General features: G+C 41.6%; 1 protein-coding gene across 2 annotated transcripts in view; it reads left to right on the plus strand.

The window, feature by feature from the left end:
- The window catches only part of LOC147708819 (MFS-type transporter SLC18B1-like), an 886,944-nt gene that overhangs the window by 80,074 nt on the left and 789,704 nt on the right, over nucleotides 1-17,166 (plus strand). For both annotated transcript variants that reach the window (XM_086925398.1, XM_086925399.1), the window contains exons 2-3: nucleotides 15,206-15,345; nucleotides 15,479-15,574. In XM_086925398.1, the coding sequence (XP_086781524.1) occupies nucleotides 15,206-15,345; nucleotides 15,479-15,574 (236 nt within the window). The remainder of the gene's footprint in view (nucleotides 1-15,205; nucleotides 15,346-15,478; nucleotides 15,575-17,166) is intronic.

Consider the following 17,166-nt stretch of genomic DNA (forward strand, 5'->3'; position numbering starts at 1 on the left):
GGATTACACTATAAACCAGAAAGAGTCTAAAAGAGCTTCTCCTTGGAAAAGGCCTATCCCTATTTACAATAAGATTTTTACACGAGTGCTAACTCAAGGAGCTATCTATCAGAGTACCAAGGAAGGTCCAAAAATAATTACATAACTTTTTCGGACACATCATCATCATCATCTAGTGGCAGTGAAATGAACAATACTAATAACAGAACCGGTTTCAACAGGAGAGGGAATTTCCACCAACAAAATCCCCAAGCGCAACAACAATCTTTTTTAGGGAGAGGCCAACAAAAAACACGTGGGAAAACAAGGTTCAACGACCCACCATGGGAGATGTCAACACGAACACGGACATACAGAAATTAAAAGAAACTTCTATACATAATTTGTCAACAAAAATCTTAACAACCGTAGAAATACGTGCACTAGAGAAAGGACTGGCTTTCGTCCCTATGAGATTCACCAACTACGTACAGATGAAAACAGAATTCATTGAATTCTGTAGGAAGATTAGGCTAATGACCTTCTTTTCAGGACAACAACTACCTGAAAGTACTGAGACTACGGGTCTGAGGAGACCCTCAAAATACTGCCCACCATCGATTAAAATACCAAAGGATGTCATCACCTTTGAAAGAACCATCCTCTCGGCAATTACAACTCTGGAGAATAAAAGACAAGGCTTCATTAAATATAATTTAACCAAACCACAGAAAGAAGCCCTACAAAACCTTAAAAATGTCCATTCCATCGTTATAAAACAAGCCGACACAGACGGATCAATAGTGGTATGGGGTACCTCAGAATATACAACTGAAGTCATCCGACAACTCTCAGATGTGAATTGTTATAAAAAAATCACAAAGGACCCGACATGTGAATTACAGAGCCAAGTCTTCAAGACTCTCCAGACAGGCTTTGAAAATGGTTTTCTTGGAAAGAAGGAATATGATTATCTTCAAAACGGACATCCTAGGACACCAATTTTCTACGTGCTGCCGAAGGTGCACAAAGATGAACATCAACCGCCCGGACGACCAATAGTCTCGGGATGCGAGTCCTTGTTCGAACCAATCTCAAAATTTGTGGACTTCTTTCTTAAACCTTGTATGGTCTACGTGAAGTCGTACATTAAGGACACGAGAGACTGTATTAACAAACTTGCAATGATTGAATTTGCGGAGCAAAAAGATCTTTTAGTCAGTATGGATGTCACATCCTTATACACTCAGATCCCTCAAGAAGAGGGTCTGGCGGTGTTAGAACTGTATTTAGATAAGCGAGAAAGACCAATGAGAATACCCACAGAATTCATTCTAGAACTAGCAAGTTTAGCTCTAAAAAGAAATTACTTTAAGTTTAAGGAAGACTTCTATTACCAAATCAAAGGTGTGGCGATGGGGTGCCCATTGGCCCCAGAGCTGGCAGTTTTGTTCATGTCCCAATACGAAGAGAAATTCATCTATCAAAACAACCCTTACCACCAATATATCGGATGCTGGAACCAATATATCGATGATATTTTTCTGACATGGAAAGGCCCCGAGGATCAGCTACATAAATTCCACGAATGGCTGAATAATCAAACAGAGGAGATAAAATTCAGTTTAAACCATTCACGCCAAAAATTGCCATTCCTTGACGTTGAAATTTATCCTTCTGAAGGCATCCTAAAACCACCCTCTACAAGAAAAAGACTGACAGAAATAAGTCCCTTCACTACACCAGCAACCACCCGCGCAGCTTGAAAGACAACCTACTAGTGGGTCAATTTTTGCGAATCAGGCGCAATTGCACCTACAAGGATGAATTCTTCTTTCATGCAAGTAAGTTGAAAGACAACTTACTAGTAAGGGGATTTCCCAAAAAATTGTTAAAAAGAGCAATAAAAAGAGCTTGGTGGACCCCCGGGATGCATTATTGCAATCAAGCCAAAAAAAACTACTAGATCGGATAATTTGTGTGTCCACTTATTGTCCAACATCAAACTGGCTTAAAAAAACAGATTAGAAACAACAGGCATCTAGTCCAATGGCTAGATGAAAAATTTAAGGAAATTCCTCGGTTTGCCTTCAGGAAGGACAAAAGTATAGCGAACCAGATTGTACGAGCAGCAATGCCAAAGGAACGAACTCCAACAATGCGGGATTTTGTCAACTTGCCCCCTGTGAAAGGCCACCATAAATGTGGTACTTGTGTGTGTTGTAATTCTACAATAGAAGGAGATCTGTTCAGTCACAAAGGGGTGTTCTGGAAACACGAAAGCTTTACAAATTGTAAATCCAAATACGTCATCTATGCAATTCAATGCCCCTGTCAAAAAATATACATGGGGAAAACATCGCAGGAGATACGTCACCGGATATCCCAACATAAATCCAGAATCAGGAGAAATGTACAAACTTCCCCCCTTGTAAATGATTGGTATACAAATTCTCACACAGAACAACAACCTCAATGGACCGTAATTTCCAAAGTAGAACAAGATGCTAGAGGAGGTGACCTGGAGGTCAAGCTATCGAAACAAAAAGCAATGCTAATCATCAAATTTAACACAGCCACAGAAGGACTGAATTAATAATCAGAGATCTTCAATCTCTAATATTTGTCCGCACAAATCACTCAAGTTGTCTCAACAAACATCTAGAATGCGAATGTGAACTGAGAAACATGGAGTTACGAATAGCACTTAGGACGCAAACACAAGAACGGTCAAGCTGCATCCTTATAATTAAATAACGTTTCAATTACTGCACTGAAATACACAGTCCAATCAAAGCACTCTAAGATAAATCAGAACCAGCCATACTGTATACCAAACCAAATCTGTTTGAAAGAATTATAAAAGAATCCAATCCAACTAGCAATCTTGCCAAGAAGGCATGAGTCAGTTGAACGGTTCAGTGTACTTCGGAAAGTGTCAATAGGAATTTATATATGCGAATATTACTAGGACAAACTGTGAAGAACTTTATTGACAACACCCACAAAAAAATACACACGATTGTCCTCAGCAAAACTACAAGCCCCAGAAGCCCCAAAGAAACGTCTCACGGCATAATAGAACGAGATCTGCCGCAGTCGAGCACAGACGGGTTGAGAAAACGCCAGCCTGAGAGAGACATGACAAGGAACTGCGCTTGAGGTAAATCACGCATACACACCGTAACATTAGCAGCGCATGGCTGAGCCGGGACAGGAGGGCGGCTAATACCGTCGTCTTCCAAAGGTCACGCAGCAAACTTAGAGCGTGTCACAAGCCTTCGCCACTACATCGGTTTTCCTTCAAATGCCACTTAGAAAGCACAGATTAGACTAAAATCCTCTGCCATAACTTCCAACTTGCCTGAGATTATATTTAGCTTGTGTTAACTTCCTGCTGGTCATTGCACACTTTCAATTGAGCCCCCGTTTTCTGCTCGCTTTTGCAGATTAACTCCAAAAATCAACAAGATATTCGGCACAACGCTCGACAAAGAGTGACTTTCCAGGTATGCAAATTAAAACCGGATATGCCCTGATGCCCCGACAGCAACAGGAACAAATCGTAAATAAGACGTTTTATTTATTTATTTGTTGTTACAGGCTTTTCCCAAGCCTAGCCTATGGGACAACTGAAACCTCCTTTGCGACCCAGCAGAGAGCATTTAAAAGTAAGGACTCACACTTACAATTCACATTCACTGACAGTGCGGACATTCAGATAAGATTCTATCTGTTTATTTTATTTTCTTAGATTATTTTCTAGTGAATGAATGTCACTATGGAAGCTATCACATATATGAGAATTAGCTGAGGTAAGAGAGTCATTGCTCCCGGCCGGGAGTGGGTGCGGATACTAATTCCTCCTTACAACTCAATAAGACATAGTTTTCTCCTTATTTTTCAGAACCATCAGAGGACCTGAAGAGAGTTCCTCACATAGGGAACTCGAAACGCGTCGACCATCATTGTGTTAGGCCAATGGGGGCTCATTTAGAATAAACTATTTGCGAACTATGTTTAACGGTTTAGATGGCCTATTGTGTAAAACTAAAATTGGAATTTTTTTTGCTAATATGTTTCTATTGATATTATTTGTCTAATATAAGCTTGCAGAATCGAGCTACTGACCTGTTGAGATTTTCTCTCCTTTCTTTCTTTTTCTTTTTTCTTTCCCAAACACTACATCTATGACGCTTAAAAATTGTATATATGAGTATGAATGCGGACAAACGAACAAATGAGTGCAAGAATGTATTACCCAAAAAAATCTAAACTTTTTTAGGTAGGGTACTGTCCTTTCCCCCCCTTTCTTTCTCTCTCCTGTATATTCAATGTGACGTTTTTTGATAAAAAGAAAATTTGATGTTTATATAAAAAAAATTGGTTTTTATTTATAACTTGAAATAAATGGATTGATTCAAATGAATGGGTGTTCTGAAGAACTAGTTTAACTCTGCTCTTCAGTACAAAGCTGTGAGAGAAGTAGTTTTCCTTTTTTAGGTCGCCTGAGTACCAGGGAGCAGACGGCCGCCGGGCGTCTGAGGTGCTCTTTTTCACTGGTATAGTTACATCAAAGGTTTTCTTCAGAATAGAGTTAAACGTATCAGCAAATCCATGGGATCCTGCTGGGTTTTACTTGGATCTACCCATAGTTGGTTAAAAGCTATGTTCAAGGTTTCCAAAGTACGTTTTTTCCATGGCCTACTTTTACTATATTTCGGTGGTTTCTGCGGGGTCGAGGCGGCCATTTTGGCCTCTAGCTGGAGGGAGAATTGGATCATAAAATGGTCTGTCCATAATAAGGGGAGAGGGGGAAATACTCTTACTCCTTTGGAGTTAGAAAAGATAAGATCTAATGTGTGGCCAGCACAATGAATTGGACCACTTACCCTTTGTAATAAACCGATGTCGCTCAAGATAAAAGTGAGCTTCAGGACATCCGGGTTTATTGCGTTTAAAATCCCCCAGAAGAGTGAAATTACTAGAGGCCAGCTCGTGGATAGCAATATATTCCATCAAATGATTAATAAAATGTGTTTAAGGGCCGGGGGCCGATATAATAGTGCCCCATTCCAGGATGTGGATGGCGAGACGGTGAATCTAAAAATTCCCTATTCCATAATAGTGTCAATCAACGTTGAGAGCCATTGCACTTTTAAGTGACTCTTGAAAGCAATTCCTATGCCGCCTCCTGATTTCCTAGTGCTGTTTGAGTAAATTCATTTGTAATCAGCGGGAATGGCTAGCTTAATAGCGGGGCGATTTGTAGGAGTTAGCCATGTTTCAGTTATGAAACATAAATCGGGGGAGTGGTTGGAAATCCCAGATCTCGAAAGGATGTTTTACCAGGGACTTGACATTACATAGGATATATTTTGATATGTTATGCTTTTAGGTGTAGTCTTTTAGGGGCTTAATGACCGCATGAATGGCCGAAAGGCTTTGAAATTTACATTTTATGCAGGCCACAGGGCCCTCTAGGATAGCGGGGAATAAGAGGCCACAGCAGCTCTCCCCTTTGCACCTACTGGGGGTCGTAGGTCTTATCTCTTGCAGCATACTTGCTGAGTAGATGTGGCAGGTGGGGGATGGGGCCTTGGGGATGGATTGAGCAGCCTCTCCCCCCTCCCGACTCGGTCTGGCGTGGACGGGCGCAGACGGCTTCGCCTTTGACGCGCCCGCTGCGTGTCCGAGAAGGTATGCTCATTTTGTAGGGCAGTATACTAGATTGGCTGCAACAACTAGCCCGCAAACCCAAATGAGCCCAAAGATGGCGGCTTCAGTGGCAGACCTTCAGAAAAGGGGGTGGTGATGAACAGAGTGTCTGAATTAAGCAGACCACTCTTACCCAGTCCAAAGATCAGGGCTTGATCCATCACCGTTTTTTAGCTCACTGCACCATCCCAGCTCCGAACTTGGCTATATGCAAATTGGTCTGACCCTGGCCCAGTGCATCATGGGAACAGGGCAGACCAAACTACCAAGCCAATTCTTATACTGGGAAGGAAACAAGCTTCCGGGGACCGGTTTCTGGCATTTCAGCCGTCTTCCGCCCGGCTTGCTTGAATCCTGATGGTGCAATGAGCAAGGGACTCACATCTGAGTATACCCTTCCACGCTTGTGGGGTGGACAAAAAGCAAGCCGGGCCGAAGACGGCTGAAATGCCAGAAACCGGTCCCCGGTAGCTTGTCTCCTTTCTGGTGAAGAATTGGCTTGGTAGTTTAGTCTGCCCTGTTCCCATGATGCACTGGGCCAGGGTCAGACCAATTTGCATATAGCCAAGTTCTGAGCTGGGATGGTGCAGTGAGCTAAAAAACGGTGATGGATCAAGCCCTGATCTTTGGACTGGGTAAGAGTGGTCTGCTTAATTCAGACACTCTGTTCATCACCACCCCCTTTTCTGAATAATTTCAGTGGTGTGGGCCTGGTGTTCCCGTGTCCTCCTCCAAGCAGCACCTAGTCGGCTGTTCTGGAGGGGCGGGAGGCGCGTGTGCAAGTAAAACAAATTAGCTATTTGGGAGCTCTGCAGATTAACTAGAGGAAAGGACTTCAGCAAAGAGAAAAGTTGTGACCTCCAGAGGACTAGGACAAGGCACTGATGTGAACTGAACAGGACACTACCTTTGTACGTAATATTCCTTGTCTCAGGAAACCCTACCCACTGCAACTCTCATAAATATCAAGGAAGAAAGCATGGCATCACAGATACCCCAGCAATAGTAGTACTTATACAGCTTCAAGTTGTATCTTTTGCCACACCGAGTTTTTGGTGCACAACCCAAGAATTAAGGGGGCCACGAAAAAGTACATATTTCACCTCTTGGAACTTAAGCAAGCTGGTTTTTGAGTGTTAGTAAATAATGAAAGACTCCAGTGGGAAAATATTGCAATGTCATCCCAGAAGCTTAGATGTGTCTTGTCTTTTTCTTTTGATCTTATGGACGTTTTCCATATGAAATATGAACAACTCAGTCATTGAATGTAAATAAATATTAAACAAAGTCCTACCATTAGCATTAATATCTTTATCACTAAACATTTTACAGCTGTTTAAAAGCAATTTCCAATGGTGCTTAGTCCTTTCTCAACCTGTTCACTTAAACTTGGTGTTACCAATTCATGTAATTTGGGTTCTAAATCTGAAATGTTCTTGGCATAAGTATATATTTCCTTGCTTTTGTATGTATGCACAGCAGTGGGTTCATCAGCTTCAATCTTCAGGTGATCTCAGTCAGAGTTTTTGCATCAAAACAGAGGTCTAGCTGGATCTCAACTTCATTATTGTGGAGCCCTTGTTTTTTCCAGTGTTTTGTCATTTCAGCTGGAGGATTTTTACGCTCACGTTGAAGACTGAAGACCCTATTTGTTACAAGGGTGGGTGCTGTAAACCGGCCTTCCTCCAACCCTGCGAAAACTGTGGTCCTCTCCTCCATGAAGTCAGTGGAACTACTGTTACTGGCTCTACAAATGTAGTCCCAACTCTGACCCATCGGACTTTTCACCACAGGACCGGTGGGTCATAGTTGTGGTTGCCCTCCCCTGTTGAGAGCAGTGAGACCAACACCCTTTTTCCAAGCAATGCATGAGGGACACAGAAAATGCAGAATATCTTTCACCATACACATGGATCCAGGTGTTCTTGTTTTGATGAAACAAACTTATACTGTGGTAGTTTGTTTTCTCTGAACAAAGGTTGCTGAGCAGGCTCTTTAAGTATGGTGGCTACTTAGTAAATCTTCAGGGCTATAAAGGGGCCCTTACGGAGGTGGTTTTCTTTACAGCCCAGTGATCCCTCACTAGGCATGGGTGTAGGCATTCTGGGGGGGTGCAGGGGATATACCCCCCCGGATTTTGGAGTGTGGGAGACTCGGGGCAAGGGTGGGGGGACGAAAGGACAAACATATGTTTCCTGATGCTTCCATTATTTGCAGGGCCAATAGCGCACTAAAGCGCTACCGATTATGGCCCTGCACTTGACCTGCTGACCTGCCTCCAGTTATCAGTGACAAATCTGCTGGTCATAGAATGAAGGTGAGTGAGGAGATCCACACCCAGAGCCCTTTTGTGTTAATGCTAATTGTGCTAGTTTCTGCTGACCTCGTTCTGCGTGTGGCAGGTCAAAGGAAGAGTGGAGTTGAAAGCAGTGTTTGCTTGATTGCTGTCTGCATCCTGCTACGCTAGGCAATACCCCCTCCTGATGCTTTGAAGACTAGCCCTGCAGGGCAATGAGAAAGATCTAATGAGGGAAGAGGCCCATTCAGCCTGACACCTGCAGGCCAAAAAGGAGGCTTCCTGAAATACAACATTGTCTAGGATCACACCTTTTAGTTAAATAGGGAAGCCGAGATTAGGCCCATATTTTACATTTTCACTCGCACAATTGAGATTCTAGAAGTTTGTCTCTTTCTTAATGTTTTTAACCTAATTAATGAAGGGTTAGCTTAATGCATAGGTGACAGGGAGAAGCCATGTTTTATTTTGATTCAGAAAAGGGGGTGGTGATGAACAGAGTGTCTGAATTAAGCAGACCACTCTTACCCAGTCCAAAGATCAGGGCTTGATCCATCACCGTTATTTAGCTCACTGCACCATCCCAGCTCAGAACCAGGCTATATGCAAATCAGTCTGTCCCTGGCCCAGTGCATCATGGGAACAGGGAAGACCAAACTACCAAGCCAATTCTTCACCAGAAAGGAGACAAGCTACAGTGGACAGGTTTCTGGCATTTCAGCCGTCGTCGGCCCGGCTTGCTTGAATCCTGATGGTGCAGTGAGCAAGGGACTCATGTCTGAGTATACCCTGCCACACCTATAGTGGCCAAAAACGATTCAGAAAAGGGGATGTTTTATTTTGGGCAGTTTTGCTTGCAATATTATTTATGTTGTTCTTATTGTTACATACTTGCGCATATTGAAGTATATTGTGTTTTTTTCTGTTTTTAATATTCTTGTTTGACTTGCATTATAATTTGTTTAATTCATTTTCAAATTTAAGGAGTACAGACAAAGAAAAAAAATCAACAAATAAAAATAATAAGTTACATGTTCAGGATACATTGTATTGTATTGTAATTGCATTTATATAGCGCTTACTACCCCTGACGGGGTGTGAAAGCACATTTTTAGGTGAGTAGCATGCTACTCTGGAACCCAAAAAAAGATTAGTGGTGAATTTGTTTAGTTACATATAAGATTAGTTTGAGTAGTCGCTATGTTAGTCAGGTATTTGGATTGGGAAGGATAGTGGAGGGATAGAAGAGGAAAAGGTTTGCATTTATCTAGCGCTTGCTTATGTGATGCTAAAGCGCTTTTTGGCAAGTAGCAAGCTACTCCAGAACCAGAAAAGGATTAGTGGTGAATTAATCTAGGGAAAGCCATATTCATTTGAGTGGTGGACATGTTAATCTGTTATTTGAATTAAAAGGATAGTGGAGGGATAGAGGACAGAAGGGTTTTCATTTATATGGCTCTTGTTCCCCTGATGAGGTGTTGTGGCAGTTTTTGTGCTTATCAGTCTACTCTGGAACCCAAAAAGGATTAGTGGTGAATTAGTGTAGGGAAATATGAAATACATTTGATTTGGACGGTAGACATGTTTGTCTGTTATTTGGATTGCAAAAGGAATAGTGGAGGAATAGAAGAAGGAAGGGTCGAGAAATTATATATTTTTTAAACTTTGTGGGAGTTCATAGTAGTAGGATGGGGTTTGGGATGAGAACATGGGAGGTGGAGGGGAACAGTCAGAGGGAAAGATTTAGAAAGGCTTGTTTTGGAGATCTGAATAGTAAAAAGAGGTATGAGATGATGCAAGGAGGGGTTAGAGGAGGGAAGAGTCTAATAAGGGTTACTTTGGGGTTCATAGTAGTGGTATGGGGTTTGAGTTGAATTTGAGAGTGGATGAAGGGGATATATTGAGAGAGGCATAGGGTGAGAAATAGGGTGGTGCATTAAAAGAGTAGTCACTTATATACATTTTAAACATAGACTATTTTAACTATAAGTAATATGTACATGTGTTAAGCATAAATAACAAATATCTATATTGTTAACAACATAATTATTATACATGTTATATACAGAGGGATATGCTGTATATTTATGTTTGAGTTTAGTTGTCATGTGAGGAGGAGACAATTCTTGAGTTGTCTTCTGAAGATAAGGGGGTTATCTTTGGATTTTATGTTTGGGCATACAGAGTTCATAGTTTGGCTGCTAGAATGGAGAAGGATGTGCCACCCATGTTTTTTTCTTGTACGTTGGGATTTTGAGGCAAGGTGCCACTCTAGAGCAGAGGTTCCTTTGTTGAATGCATTTTGTGATTTTATTTCCTGAGGAAGAGCGGTCCTGTTCCATGTATCGCTTTGTGGGTGATACAAAGCCACTTGAATGTGGATCTTCTGGCAACCAGTAACCAATGTAGGGCTTTCAAGGCTGGAGAGATGTGGGCTTGCAGTTTGTTATGTAAGAGTAGTCTGGCAGCAGAGTTCTGAATCCAATGTAGTTTTTCATAGTAGTTAAAGGTAATCTGTGGTAGAGGCTATTGGCGTAATTGAGTTTAGACTGAACAAGAGAGATGGTAGCCTGGACCTTGTGTGGGAATCCCAGGTGGGTAAAAATGCGTCGCAGAGTTGTTATGGTAACAAAGCTTGATCTTGCTAATTTGTCCACTTGGGCCTTCATTGATAGCTTTGAGTCCATGGTCATTCAGAGGTTTCTTAATTCCTTTGATGCTTTCGGTGGTGTTCCCAGATCATCAGGCAATGCAGTGAAATGGTCATAATTTTTCTAATTGCCGCACATGAGCAGATCTGTTTCGGATGCATTTAAATTGAGATGGCTCCATGTCATCCACTGATCCATGGCTCTGAGACAACTGAAAATTGGTGAGTTTCCAATGTCTTTGGGGCATCCCAGTTGAAGGAGTATTTGTGTGTCATATGCATAGTTATAGCAAGTGAGATGAGATTGATTGATCAGTGCCAGTAATGACTTCATGTAGATGTTGAAAATCATGGGTAAGATGAAAGAGCATTGAGGGACCCTGCTTTTGTGAAGTATGGTTTGAAAGAGAATGGATGACATTAGTTCTGTTGTGAAGGTAGGATTTGATCCAGTCAAGAACAGTCCCTCAATGCCAGCTTCATAGAGTCTTTTTACCAGAGTGTCATGGTCAACCCTGTCAAAGGCAGCTATGAGGTCCAAGAAAAGTAGTGTAGCAACCCCATTCTGGCCAACTGTGTACTTAGGGGCCGCAAGTGTCCAACAAGGGCAGATTATGTGTCTCTTTCCGGATGGAATCCCGTTTGGAAGTCTGAAAGTAAGGCATTATCTTCAAAGAATTGTGACATCTGGACGAATGCTGCTCTTTCTATCAATTTGCCCAGGAAAGGTCCATAAGTAATCGGTCGGTAGTTGTTGGGGTTCAGCGGGTCCAAGTTTGTTTTCTTCAGTAGTGAGCATATGCATGACTTTTTTAGTTCTTCTGGAAATATTCCGGTAGTTCAGGAATACTTGATGATGCTTCTTTTTGGAGTGGCAGCAGAGGTTGTAAGTAGAATTTTCTGGAAGGTTTGTGGTGGACACGGGGCAGAAAGGCTGCCAGCAGGCCTCGGTACTGCTTTAACCACCTCCATAAATTAATTGTGTGCAATGTGTTGTATAATCTGTTACGTTTTTTTAAGTGTTGTTTGTCTTGATTGGTGTTTGTTTTGAGCCAGGCATGTTGCTGATTACTGATTTGCTATTTTATCTCATTTAACATATGTATTTCTCCAAGATACTGTTGTCTTTTGTTCTGTTGTGTAGTCTATAGTGGTATTAGGACATCAAAAGCTTCCTGTAGCCACTCACTTAGTTTTTGAACAGAATGTACTGTGTCTAGATCTGTATTGGATGATAGGTATATGTCTAAGTGTTCAACTTAGTTGGTTCCACTGTCGATAGGTGGATTCACGTACGGTGGTTTACGGTGTGTCGCTTAGTGTTGTTTTGTGTGAGAGATTTTGTTGTGCTGGTGTGTGTGTTATGTTTTGTTTTTTAGGAGTTGTGAAAGGAGGTGCTGACGTATCTGTTTTCTGAGAAGATTTTGAATGTAAAGTTCTGTTAATGAGTGGAAGTTGTAAGGTAAAGGAGTGGTGGTGTGTTTGTGAATAGAGAATGTGGTGTGTAAGAGGGGATGAACTAGAGTTGAGTGTTTGATTTGATTACTGAAAGGTAATAAGTGTGGTGCAGTGGAGTGTTGCGTGGTTGTGTTATTGTGGTAAAAAGAAAAGGAGGGTATTGGTAAATGAAAAAATAGAAGGCTGAGTATATGTGTGCTGGTGACAAAGATGGGCCTGTTAGAAGTAATTAGAGCAAGGAGTGTATGTATGGATGTGATATAGTTATGTATGGTGTGGATTTGGATTGTGTTTGTGATGAGTGGATTGGCTATTGGTATAGCATAGAGTGGTGTATTGTTTGTAAATGATGGTGCAAATGTGTGGTAGCTAGTGTAGAAGGTTGTATAGGTGTGGTTTATGGGGATATGTGGTGGGTATTGAGACATTGAACTTGTGTAGGGCTAGCTTGTAGTAAATGGGTGGAGTACATTGTTCTGCGTGTGTTAATCTGGTTGTGTCAATGGGGTAGGGAAGGAGTGAAGGCAAGTACATTTGGGATGCATTTCTGGCCATTGGCCTGAACAGTCTCGAACAAGCTCAAGCAGGCAACTGCACTTGTCCACTCCGCCCTTAGCTTGGACGCCCAGTCTGAGACACCGTGAACCCTAAGCTTAAATAGCCCTAGTAAATGTGTGACCCCTTCAGCCAATGGGAACCCTAATCAGTCACAACACTAGCCTTAAACCATAGAACCAATATGACACCAGCCTCTTACAGCCAATACAGTCCTAGTCCCAGCAGTCAATCGGGCAAGAAACCTTAAGTCCTACGTCCAATAGAAACTCTAGTCCCAGACCTAGTTACAGCAGCAAATCAGGCATGAAACCCTAAGCCCTGCCTCCATAGATACTCTAACCCCAGCCCTAGTCTAAGCAGCCAGTCAGGCACAAAACCCTACGCCCTATGTCTAATAGAAAGCCTAACCCAAATCCTAATCCCAGCCTCAGTTCCAGCAGACAGTCAGGCACAAAATCCTAAACCCTACATGCAATAGAAGCCCAAGCTCCATGAAACAATTAGAAAGCCTAAACCAACCCACTGATTAGAATGCTAACCCTAAGCCTTGCTTCCAAAAAAAATACTGACCTAGGGACCAATCAGAACCCTAGACCTATCAGCCAATCAAAACCCTAACCCTAAGCCCAATAGAAAAAACAGACACAACCATCAATCAGTGCACACATGGAACATTCAATAGTATCTTACATAAGGACGTGGGACCTCAAGCAGCTGAACAGGAGGCTTGGAGCTACTCCTCTATCAGAATCTCCTTGGAGACATCCAGGCTCAACCCACACACTCTTCAGTGCTGCAGGTAAGGGCCTAAACCAGGCTTTTACTGCTATTCCCACACCTAAACAACATACTCTCCTAGCCAAAAAAGAGTGCTACATGCACTTTCTAAACACAGTTTAAAATCTTTAGAGCAGATTACTGCAATCTAAAAGCTAATGGATACTCGAACAAGGTATCAGCAATGCAGGGTTCATAACAATGCATCTGCATAAATCTGCACACATTTCACAAAGTTTCAGGGAAATACAGTGAGTGCAGTCCAAGCCCATTAGAGCGAGTGCAAAAGGCCCTAAATAGGAAAATACAGTTTGACCATCACAGGGGTTAGATTGCATATCGTATTGTAGTCTGTCAGATATTTGTACTGGCAGCACATATATCACAGACATGGAGTGTTTACCCTGCTGTGTGGGTTTGGTTAGGGGAGATCAATGGTTCACAATCACTGACTTAAGCAGCATGGAATCAAACGGTATATAGTGGGCCCCAGATATCTTTGGGTCTCAAAGAAGGGGGTGGAAGCTCCACACATATTCAATTTCTTGTGTTCCAGAGGGCAAATTCTCTTAGCCAATCTTTCGCCTTGTATCATAACTGATTAAGCATGAACAGGAAGTCAATGAACATTCCGTTCCACACAGCACCCCTCCATGTGATATAGAGTGGTAGACATGCACAGGCCAGGGAAATGGCGTACGGAAGCAGCTCAGCGTGCAGGTTATCCCAGTTTTGCACTGGGTTATAAGCAGGGTCACTGGAATTATACTGCAGGAAAGGGCCACATTATGCGTTGGGATAGAGTAAATTATTTGGCAAGAAAAAGCTAATTATGCAGAATAATGCAGCACATTTTTAATAGCATTACTTCATTATTTTCTCATTTGTAAACTTTATAACAATATCTGGACATCAGTTGCACCTCTTAAGTATACCAGTTTAATGCTCAAATGTAGCACTAAGCAACAGAAAGGTGTCCGGTCCAGATTTGCAAAGGGCTTTAGACTGCGTGAATTGCAAAAACAAGACTGCGTGGCCACACGTGTCACTGCATTTTTATTAACCTTTGACCTGCTTGAGCCAGAAACAAATTATTTTTGGGTTAAAATCTGCAGGTTATGAGGCACATGGTGAATTATGTGGCAAATCTATGATTATGCAAAAATTGCAGCGACCGCACAATCGCATAATTCCAGTGGCCCTGTTTATAAGGTTGTCCCAGTCCCCCCCCCCAGAAATGCATTGTCTCCTACAACCCTGCTGGTATGAAAATCTAACTAAGGCAAACAGTTCTCTGGGTAGTGGAGGTCATTACTTCCGCATTATTGCAGACTAGTGGGTCTTCCACCTGGGTCTAAATGATCCCATAAATCTAACTGTAAATCTTTTGACTTGGGCAACGCGATAGGCTTAGAGGGCCCACATTCCATTGATGAGCCTGAAAATCCACTTAGGATCATGTCACCTGTGATCATTGACTGTCGTTGATGCTTAGCTTGTTGACTTTTGAATTTAAAAAATGTATACCTCCTTGACAATTTTGGTGGTTTTACTTATTACGTATTTTTCACTTTAATATATTGTTGTGGGAATTTTGTTGTTTGATTTCTTGACTTAAATTGTGTTTTGTTCTGCTTTAAAGTAATTAACATGCTCTTCTGCTTTACAAGGACCTGAATTATTGATTTGAGTGGGGGCTCATACCCTGCTTTCCGAATTTATTGTAATTCAGGATCCCATAATTTACAATGTCATTATTTTTCTTTCAGATAGTCAAACACCAGAAGCATCCAAAGAGGAATGGAGAATGTTTTCAAGAGAGCAGATTTTCACACTCATCTCATGTGCTTCGATTAACTTGTGTTCATCAATCATCTTCTCCTTATTAGCCCCCTTTTTTCCCCAAGAGGTAAGTGGTTCCTTTTTACAACAAGCAGTCCATATTTGCATTATCGTGTAGTGACCGCACATTTGCCCGCTGTCAAACCATCTTGTTCTGCTATTCATGCTGCTTTTTTTGTGCTTTTGTATCCCCCATGCAGGCTGCAAAGAAAGGAGTTAGCAAGTTCGTTGTTGGATTGATTTTTGGATGCTTCGCCTTATTCAGTTTCATATCTTCGCTGATCATGGGACAATATGTGAGTAGTTTCTAATTTCTGGATGCTATTTCTTGCATATCAGTTCCTCAAATATTTAGAGCTCACCGAAGTGATTTTGTGCACCCTTTTAATATCAATACCAGTAGAAGGTTGACACTCATCTCCAAGCGTTTCTTCTGAAAATGTTGCCATGTGCTGCTATGGAGTTAGGGGAAACGCAAGGACTGCACACTGCATAAAGTAACTGCTTTCCTGGAACCATCTTTACCTTTTAGTCAAACGTCTGCTTAATGTGCTTTGAAACTACAGGCTGTAATGACAGTGCCCGGTGTAGCAAAGTACAAGCCAAAGATAGCACTTGCTACCTCTTGGCTATTCCTGACTGACATTATTCACCTTCTAGGTCTGCAAGCCTCCACATTTGCGGTTGCATTTATGGTTGCATTTTCAAGAATTTAATCCTCATAAATGCCTTAACTCGCACATCGAAACATAATTTAAGTGAACAAATACTTTTGAGAATGTTCATATTTGTACTTAGAATAGGATTAATTGATTGAATGGTTAATTGTCTATTAGTATGTTGTATCAAATGCCAACTATGTGCACTAGTTCTTTACTGAATTTGATTTAGGAAAATAATTAAAAAAATAAACAATAATCACTTGCAAAACATAGATGTCAAATAAAATGCAATTTATAGCGGCATTGAAATACACACTGTGACATTCTCGTTATGACATCACACGAAGTGATCTCCAGACACTCAACATTTGTTAATTTTCCAGGAGGTGATAATATTGAACTTGAAATGCCTACAATAAACAGAAGTTAGACAATAATAGAAAAGACCTAAAGTAGCAGTAGCATAGGAAGGGGGGTGCGGTGGATGCCGGCCACCCCGGGTGCCATCACTGAGGGGGGTGACAAAATGGCAATAATATGTGTTTTAAACACATATTTGTGCCATTTTGTCCAGCCAGGGTTGACAAGTGTCATCACTGAGGGAGGTGACAAAATGGCAAAAATATGTGTTTTATCCACATATTTTTGCCATTTTGTCAAGTGTGGGGTGACAAGAAATTTTCCGTACTGGGTACCATCTAACCTTGCTACACCATTGTAAAGTAGATAGCACTATTAAAGTTTTTATCTATATTTAAAGCACGATGCTGCATTTAATCCCCAAGGTACAAAACTGATCACCAAAAGGGAATGCCACCATAGATGCAACCATCTAATGCTCAAGTCATTTTTCCAGAGTTAGTCTAAAATGCCCGGATCTAAAATCTAGGTCAAATATCATCACTATATGTCCAGGCAAAACTTTCAAATGCTCAGTCAGAAGCTCCTTTTCCCACAGACACAACCTCTATTTAACTAGGTATAGCTTGACAAGGCCGGGTACAGGCTCATAAAAGCATATGTGCAGACACTTCTTTCAGAGAGACAGCTGAAAGAGGATAGAAGAGAAGCAGAAGCAGGCGCAATATAGCATAGGAGTTAATGGAAGACAGAATGGAGGAACGAACATGATCAAAGAGGGAATAGGGAGGGAAAGGGCGATCTATAAAAAAAGGAGGAGGAAGATAAGTAAGTGAAACAAAGGATGCTCATGGTATGGGGAGAAG

This window comes from Lissotriton vulgaris, chromosome 6, assembly GCF_964263255.1.
Source record: "Lissotriton vulgaris chromosome 6, aLisVul1.2, whole genome shotgun sequence".
Lineage (NCBI taxonomy): Eukaryota > Metazoa > Chordata > Amphibia > Caudata > Salamandridae > Lissotriton > Lissotriton vulgaris.